General features: G+C 36.4%; 1 protein-coding gene across 3 annotated transcripts in view; it reads left to right on the forward strand.

Annotated features, from left to right (window-relative positions):
* Positions 1 to 8,753, forward strand: part of LOC144215344 (receptor-type tyrosine-protein phosphatase zeta-like) — a 51,452-nt gene that overhangs the window by 35,581 nt on the left and 7,118 nt on the right. For 2 of the 3 annotated variants that reach the window (XM_077744206.1, XM_077744208.1), the window contains 10 exons: positions 1,732 to 1,811; positions 1,883 to 1,968; positions 3,141 to 3,161; positions 3,718 to 3,814; positions 4,336 to 4,418; positions 5,461 to 5,595; positions 6,344 to 6,478; positions 6,564 to 6,727; positions 7,371 to 7,506; positions 8,005 to 8,151. In XM_077744206.1, coding sequence (XP_077600332.1) covers positions 1,732 to 1,811; positions 1,883 to 1,968; positions 3,141 to 3,161; positions 3,718 to 3,814; positions 4,336 to 4,418; positions 5,461 to 5,595; positions 6,344 to 6,478; positions 6,564 to 6,727; positions 7,371 to 7,506; positions 8,005 to 8,151 — 1,084 coding nt within the window. The remainder of the gene's footprint in view (positions 1 to 1,731; positions 1,812 to 1,882; positions 1,969 to 3,140; positions 3,162 to 3,717; positions 3,815 to 4,335; positions 4,419 to 5,460; positions 5,596 to 6,343; positions 6,479 to 6,563; positions 6,728 to 7,370; positions 7,507 to 8,004; positions 8,152 to 8,753) is intronic. The other variant, XM_077744207.1, reaches the window with a different exon arrangement.

Raw genomic sequence — 8,753 nt, forward strand, 5'->3', positions numbered from 1 at the left:
TTACCTGCACAAAGTTCGCGGGGGGTGCTGGAGCCCAACCCATCTCAATATGGGCACTAGGCAGTGGACTGTGTTGCGAGCCAATTTCAGGGTACAAGGAGACAAAGGACCACCATTAACCCTCACTCTCATACCTAGGGGCAATTTAGTGTTCACCCAGCCTACCCTGCAATTTTTGGGGGATGTGGGAGGGAACTGGAATACCTAGAGAAAACCCACACAAGCTCAGGACAAACTTCACACAGATATTTCACACATTTCTCATTCAAAAATATTAAATTCATTAAAGTATGGGTAGCCTAAAAATGCATTGAAGAAAATATTGTTCTGGGTTAATCAAATAGTTGAAAAATGCATATATTTTACCTTGGAGTATTATATTCATTCTCTTTCAAAAAATGAAAACAAAATCAAAATGTGTGGCCAGTCAAATAAGCAACTCATGCAATCCAATCATGGCCGTCATGTCCAACATATTTTGTGCATTTTCCATCTCTCGCATCAACATGTTATTCATGTTTGTCATCTCCACAAAATGCGTTTCCATTCACTAATCATACATGGATTAATCACGCAGGACTGAGCGGGGTGGGTTTGGGTGAGGGTTAGAAAAGGACATTCTCCAGATTAGGCTGGCATAAAGATCATCCCGTGCTAATGCCTGCGTCGCGTTCGGTGCTCGTTTGCTTGATGCACTTCTATGATGGACGTTAAAGTTGAGAGGAAAATTAGCATCACGCTGAATGCAATTCAATTTGATCAGATAGAAATTACATAGGCCAAATCTAAGATATCAACAGTGAAATTTACAAATTGTTTATTCATTGAACTGCTCATCCTCATTAGGGGTGCAGGAGTAATTGTAAGACAAAAATGTATTTTACTTTATATGCTTTGGACTCTCCCAAAATTGAAGTTTATATATATTTCTAAAAAAGACGTGACAAAGGTTGAGAATTTTAGTCAATATCATGTATTAAGTCATTAATACAGAGTTTTTAAAAAAGGATATTTCTGGAGAACAAAAATATGATATTCTTAAAAGTCCTATACTTAAAAAGTTTTATATTTAAAATGGGAAAAACATATATCTATCTGAAAGCAGTTCCAGAGAAATAACATTTTTTTCCACAGAAATATTCTGGAAAAAAAGAGGATTTTTCATCATGATACTATATTATTAATATGTATTATAATAACAATAACAACAACAACAATAATGACAATGACAATCAGAATAATAATAGTAATGGTTATTATTAGTAGAAGTAGTATTGGTATTATTAGTAGTAGTTGGAGTCATAGTAGTATATATATATAATTATGTAATTTGATTCAATCCCTGACTAAAAAGATCAAGATGAATAAATATTGGTCATTTTGGCATTATAATCTGTGCTGAAGTTTAACATTGTGTTTTCCTTCCTCTAATCTGTGATGTCCATTTTTGGACAAGACGTGATTTTCTGTTGCGAGTTGATCCCATGGAGTCTTGTTGGGATTAAAGGCCAAAATTAACATCCTCTGCTTCTCCTACATTTGTCAAGGATTAGCAGATAAAATGAAGATGATGCCATGGGTTTTCTCAAAATCCAAAGGTCTCCTAGGAGACTACTTTTTTTTTACAAGCTGAAGGCCATGCTGTTGTTCTTTTTTTCTTGTGAACACTAATTTGAAGTCTTACTCCTCCATCATTTGTGAAGTGATTTTCTTTTCAATTTTTGGCCACAGGACGTGTTTCCAGACAGCACACTTTTATGTGGACGAAAGCTCCACTCCCTGTGTCACCGCCGTGCCCACTTTCATGTCTGGTAATTCTGTCGCACACATCTCGAAAATAAGCGTGCTCCTAAAGATGTTTCACATACTGTTTGCCTTGTAGATAAAAATGCAGCACTTCCTGTCAAAGACTTTGTCAAATATGTTGCGGAGCTACACCAAACCAGCGGATTCGAAACCAAGTTTGAGGTGTGTTTCCAGTTTGTCTTTTTTCTTTTCCCCCAGTGAAGTGTGTGTGTGTGTGTTTGTGTGTGTTTGTTTGTTTGTGTGTGTATGTTTTTGCATGATGTCTTGCTTTCATTCATTGTGTGTCATTTCAAAATAAAACATCAAAATGGAAATTAAAATGATTGACACCAGGCAGTAATGGGTAAATATGGGCTTTTGCAAATTGCCAAGGTTATTTCTGAGAAAATAACATTTGTTTGATAGTTACATTCTACGCCCCTTGAAATAAAATAGTGTTTTCTATGTTTTAATAATGTAATTAATAATATAATCAATTCAACATACAATAACTATTTCATGGCTATAAAACTTTTACTCCAGCTCCAGCTGTGAGTCATACAAAAAAACATGAATAATAACCTCATAGGATAGTTCCAAAAGACAAACTATATTTCAGTAAATGTGGCTTATTCTGTTAAACATGTTATATTACAAAGTTCAAAAATGTATATGATTTATTCATTCATCTTCTGTATATCTTTTTGTGAAGGGGTGATGGAGTCAATCCTATCCAAAAAGAGGCTTCCCCTTGAATCAGAGGGAGTAAAAAGATTCTCAACCAGTCACATTTCATGTTATCCTGTGGCTGTGTGGGTTTTCTCTGGGTACTCTCGTTGCCTCTCGCATTCAAAAAACATTCATGGTAGGACCAGTGAACACCCTAAATTGTCTTTAGGCAGGAGTGTTTCTGAAATGTGGGAGGAATGCCGGTGCACCAGGAGAAAACCCACACAGGCACGGGGTAACAATGCAAACTCCACACAGGAAGAGATTGAAGCCCCCTGTGAGGAGGAAGTGATCCAGAAAGTAATATATTTCGAATAAAAGTAAATAGTATAACAAGTCGTATTTGGAAAAAATATAATATATATGAAATATGACAAGTATAATTAAATATACAAGCTGTTAAGCAGTACAGCAAATTAACAAACATCTGCTTTCAGCAACAAAATCCACATTTTAATGATTTATTCTTTTTAAATCACCATTTTCCAGCTGTTAGGTTTGCTTTTGTTTATCTGGTTTCATTGTCATCCTCATGTCAAATTTTATTGGGGTTCTGTGTTGTCATGGAAACGCTCTGGCTGCCCGCCCCTACTCGTCTCCCCCTCGTCTTCATCCTCGTTGGCTAGCTGTTAAAGGAGAGTTATGAGGTAAGACAACCCCAATCCTGGTGATTGTTTGCATGAGTGCACGTTTTTCATTTTCTGTAACACTTATATTTACGTGATTGTGACCTTTGACCTTTGGAAGTGAGTGAGTTAGGGTTGAACTGAAAAAAATCAAAGTTTTCTACATTTGTTTCAACTTGTTGTCAGGTTTTGACTCCTCAGCTAATGGAGAAGCCTTATTTCGCTGACTATCTCCATTGAATGTTATAAAGTCGACATATAAATACATAGAAATATAGACTTGTGCAGGCCATGTTCAATGATATTTTCATCATTTGCTGCAGGCCATTTAAAACTTGGCAGCAGGCTGTAGTTGGCCCTGGGGCCGTAGTTTGGACACCTCTGCTTTAGAGTGTGAATGTCTGGTGACCAGTTCACCCAGACACAGACTGCGAACCTGAACAAGATATTTAGTCTTGAAAATGGATGTATGCAGGGAGAATGATGAATTATATTTACCTTAAACATAACAGTTGGTTCACATGTTTAATTTCCTGGTGTTAAATGTGCATTGTACTTCTTTTTGCATGCGTTGTAGGAGGCGCAGGCGTGTACAACAGATATGGTCATGACCTCGGAGACGTCCAGCCATCCGGACAACAAGAGCAAAAACCGATACAGCAACATCCACGCCTGTAAGTATAGTAGTTTTTTGTTGTTGTTGTTGTCATAAAACTTATGAAATTTAATTTAAAATTCAATTACTTAAAATTTGCGCGATGCTAATAGCAAATATATTTTTCTTTTCAAAATTGAAGTCTAAAAAAATGAATTAAATCGATTCTAACTTCTTTAATAAAATAAAAACAATAGCATTCTATTGTTTTTCATGCATTTCCATCAAAACAATGAGCATTTTCCTCTACAAAGTTCGAATGAAAAAAGTCAGAACAGACATTTTAGCAACCACCATCCCCGCTTTTGAGCCTGCCAGTTACCATAGTAACAAGAGCTTTTGTCCTTCACCGAGCAAATAAAATACTTGATTCTTTTTTATTTTTATTATCTGTGAAGGGTCCTCTGGTCGTCTCAAATCAAAAGTTGAGTGTCGCTCTCACGTCTTGTGGAGCCCAACTGCAAACAAAATCTCGCCATGTGAAGCGTTCATCCTTGGGCAAGATGACGTGTTGCGTTTTTTCGTTTTTTTACATTTCAGTCGATCACAGTCGAGTACGACTCTCGGCCGGAGCTGACAAGGACGGACGCAGTCGAGATTACATCAATGCCAACTTTGTGGACGTACGTAAAACACTTGCCCTTTTCCAACATTGTCTGCCATTTCTATGCATCCCAATGCTTTCACACTATCAAAGCTCCAGCCCACTTTCACTCAACTTAAAGACACAAAACTTTCAGCCCGGTTATTCTGTTTTACTTTTGATTTTTCGGTCTTTTTAGATACATTGGTACCTCGAGATACAAGCTTAAATTGGTTGCGGGACTGAGCTCGTATGTCGATTTACTCGTAACTCAAACGAACGTTTCACATAGAAATGAACTAAAAACATATTAATTCGTTCCAACCCTCTGAAAAAAAACACCAAAAACAGGATATTGGACTGGAAAAACATTTTTATTTGTTCTAATTTGCCATCTGTTGACAAAGTAACAAATAACTATTGGTTTAATAATACTAAAATGTGTTTAATATTACTAAAATTAGAGAGACAGACTGAGAGAAAGAGGGAGGAGAGACTTTTTGCTCAGCAAATTAATCTAATCTAACCTTACACTAAACTTAATTCAAATTCTGTTTTAAATTTTGATACCTTTATTCTCCCTGGTTGGCTCTATTTGCCCGAAATTTTACTCGTATCTCAAATTGCTCGCATGTCGGCGCACTCTTATGTCGAGATACCACTGTAAGGCAACAAGTTTGTATTGTAGAGTCAGTCAGTAACGAAGGGAGGTGCACAGATATGGAACAATCCGTCTATAATCAACCAGATCAGTTACCTTGCTAAAAAAGATCCATAAAGCATCATAGGTGAACATGACAGGCATTTGTTGGGTTTCCAATGTGATTTTGTTGATGTTATTAGCATTGAAACACAAAAATTATAATTGCAAAGTTTGAGAGAAGACCAAAAGAGCCAAGATTTAAATTTCTTTGTCATTTTGGTTCACTAAATCAGTCATATAATCTTTGGGATCACCCATTTTGGTTAGTAAAACTGAGGTTTAAAATGAGGAGTTTGATTTGGTTTGTCAGGGCTGCCTGTACCACAACCAAAATATGATGACGTATTAAACCATTTTCCTTACAATCTTTGTATTTAAGGGCTTCAAGATGCATTGTGCATACATCGCGGCTCAGGGCCCGCTCAAGTCTAGCACAAATGACTTTTGGCAGATGATCTGGGAGCAAAATGTTGGCGTCATCGTGATGATCACCAACTTGCTGGAGAAAGGACGAGTGAGTTACAATAGATTAGGAATGGAATTATTACCACTTAAAATCCAGTCTGAATTTAGTCCGAAAATGTTGGCAGTGTTTATGCCTTAGACCAGAGATGACCTTTTTTTTCTATTTATTCATTTGGTTAAATAGGCATTCATTTAATTAGGACACCAGTTTTAAACTGGTTTACATTACAAATAAAATATTTATTAAAAAAAATACAAATGAAATGAAAAGAATAGTTCTAATCCCACCCAGGTTCTCATTCAAAATACACATAAATGTAACATTTCTGTCACTTTTTTTCTCCATGTACAGACAAGCAAAAGCTTTTAAAAGTTCTTCAAACTTTGCAACAATGCGAGCTCGCCATAAACCTTGAAATTTAAATTCTAAGAGTAGTTTTTCAACTATCTTATGGTCAAGAGTTCAGATATACTTGAGACCTGAAAGTTAGGACCGTAAGTTAACACTTACCTAACAGATAATAAAAAAATATATAAGCTATTAAAATGTTTTCGCAAATTACATTGCTGAAACATTTTAAACATTTGAATAAAAATAATCTTTATCACAAACAAATGAACTTTTTATATAAAAAGTATGACAAATTTTGGCATTTCTATCCATTTCTATGTAATCATGCATAATAAAATGATCCAGATCGATGTATTGTTACACTCAAAAAACTTAAACATGGACAATTCTGTTTTATAACACAGAGTGGGTGTTTTCTGACATTTTTTTCATTTTATTTTGTTAGAGAAAATGTGACCAGTACTGGCCAGACGACAACCACGAGGACTATGGTTATCTGGTTGTGACGCTCAAGAGTATTCAAGAGCTGGCACACTACACTCAACGAACCTTCACCATCACTAACCCACACATCAAAAAGGTCCGCCAAATGGAATCGCGCAGCTTGGAGACAATGAATGTTTTCAAATCTAGTGTTTGATGGGTCGTTGTTTTTGCCGAGCCAGGGTTCTCAGAAAGGATGCAGCCTCCAGCGAGTAGTCACGCAATACCACTACACCCAGTGGCCTGATATGGGCGTGCCAGACCATGCGCTGCCACTCATCAGCTTCATACGCAAGTCTTCACAGGCCAGGACCTCAAACATGGGCCCGGTGGTAGTGCACTGCAGGTATTTTGCTCATTCTCTACTCTTAAACTACTACTATATCCACCCAATATATAAAAAATGGCTGACAACTTTAAAACACTTTTTTTTTATATATTGCATTTTGTTGCATGGATGTGGTCCAGTATTGCCAATAGAAATGCTATTTAGTAATTAAGGCAGATGGGTTATTGGATGGCTAAATGCTGTTTTTCATTCTTTAATACGTTTCAATGGTAATGGTTAATTTATGCTTGTATGGTGGGAACACATCAACAACCACTATCATTCATTTTTATAGTGGAAAAAAAATGTCATCCTAATAAATGTTATCATGACAGCCCTACTAGATAGTTCCTACATTTTTAATAACAACAAAATCAAATGAAAGTGATCAGGAAGTGAGGAATGAGTCACTGTTTCTGTATGCAGCGATTCAATTGATAATTTGTTATTAGTTCTGTTAGCTCAAATACTTGAATACATTATTTGATCTGGAAGTTAATCAATTGTTTATGCAGCTGGAAGTTCCGTTAGTCAATAAGGTAATTGATGAATTTCAAGATGATGCCACCCCAGTAGTTATATGGTTAATCTAAAGTTTTGATTTTTAATACAATGTGTCGCACATCACTGAATGCAATTCTTGTTTCTTGGGTGTGTTTAGCGCGGGTGTGGGTCGCACAGGTACCTACTTGGTGTTGGACAGCATGCTGAGGCAGATGAGGCTGGAGGACTCTGTGGATGTGGATGGGTTCCTCCAACATATTCGCACACAGAGGAACTACCTGGTCCAGACACAGGTTGCCATTCTTTCTCAATACACATGCCATGCTTGTCATTTTGTAATTAAATTAAATGCTTTTTCTGTCATTATACAAATATAATGAGATTTAAAGTAGCTTTTCACCTTGTGTATTACTGTCTAGTGTCTAGTCAAGCCAAATTTGTTTATATCACTAAACTAGGGTTCGGGAAACCCAAAATGTTGAAAGAGAACAGAAAGTTAGAAATGTAATGTTAATTCTACACATTCTTACAGCATTGCTATATGATAAGAATGTTTGTACTCCTACAGAAACCTTATTAAAACAAACATAATTCTTTCGCACATTTTCAAATATTTTTTAAACAGCACCAGGGAGCCAAAGGGGTGACGCTAAAGAGCCGCATGCGGCTCCTAAGCCCATGGTTGCGACCTCGGCCCTAAACCAACAAATCACTTTGCCCCCAACACTAACTTTGGGGTTAAATGCACAAATAATAACTAATAACAAAATGCCATCTGCCTCAACTTTCAGGAACAGTACGTGTTCATCCATAATGCCTTAGTGGAGGCCATTATGTTTGGAGATACAGAGGTGGAGGCCTCGCAGCTTCATACGTATGTGGAGCGGCTGCTGACTCCGCTGCATAATGGCAATACGCCTCTACACGAACAGTTCAAGGTAAAGCAGCCTAAAACACAATATTGTTTGTTTTCAAGATACTTCATCTCAGTATTTTACAACAAAAATATGGAATGATGGGACTGGCATCTTGTAAAAAGTGGCACTGTTAAATTGAAATATAACTGCTGTTGAAGTCACAAATAAACACTTCAAAGTAGTGTATTATGGACGTCCTTTAAGTAAGACGCCCTTAAGAATAAATTTGCACTTTTAAAGCTATACAGTTACGATATTAACTTATTTTTACTCAGCCACAGCTGCACCAATGCCAAAGCACTTTACAGAACAATTATCTTAAAGGAAAAACAATAATCCAATCAATATGGCAATAAATTACTAAATCCATTGTAAATCCTTGATGTTCTCATAGAGAAGACATTGTAATCATACTTTTATTTTGTTTCTGATTCTGTTTTCAGGCCTCTATACGAAAAAAAACTGTTTTTATTGAGCTGCTTTTATTCTGCCACTTTTCTATAGCACTTATCCTCACAAGGGTGCTCTGAGTTGTAATATCATCTTTTTTCTGGTAAATGGTAGAAAAATGACAATGCTAGTATTCTTTTTTAGTAAATTCATCGCTTTTTTTTACATTAAAA

Source organism: Stigmatopora nigra, chromosome 22 (genome assembly GCF_051989575.1).
Source record: "Stigmatopora nigra isolate UIUO_SnigA chromosome 22, RoL_Snig_1.1, whole genome shotgun sequence".
In the NCBI taxonomy this organism is placed as follows: domain Eukaryota; kingdom Metazoa; phylum Chordata; class Actinopteri; order Syngnathiformes; family Syngnathidae; genus Stigmatopora; species Stigmatopora nigra.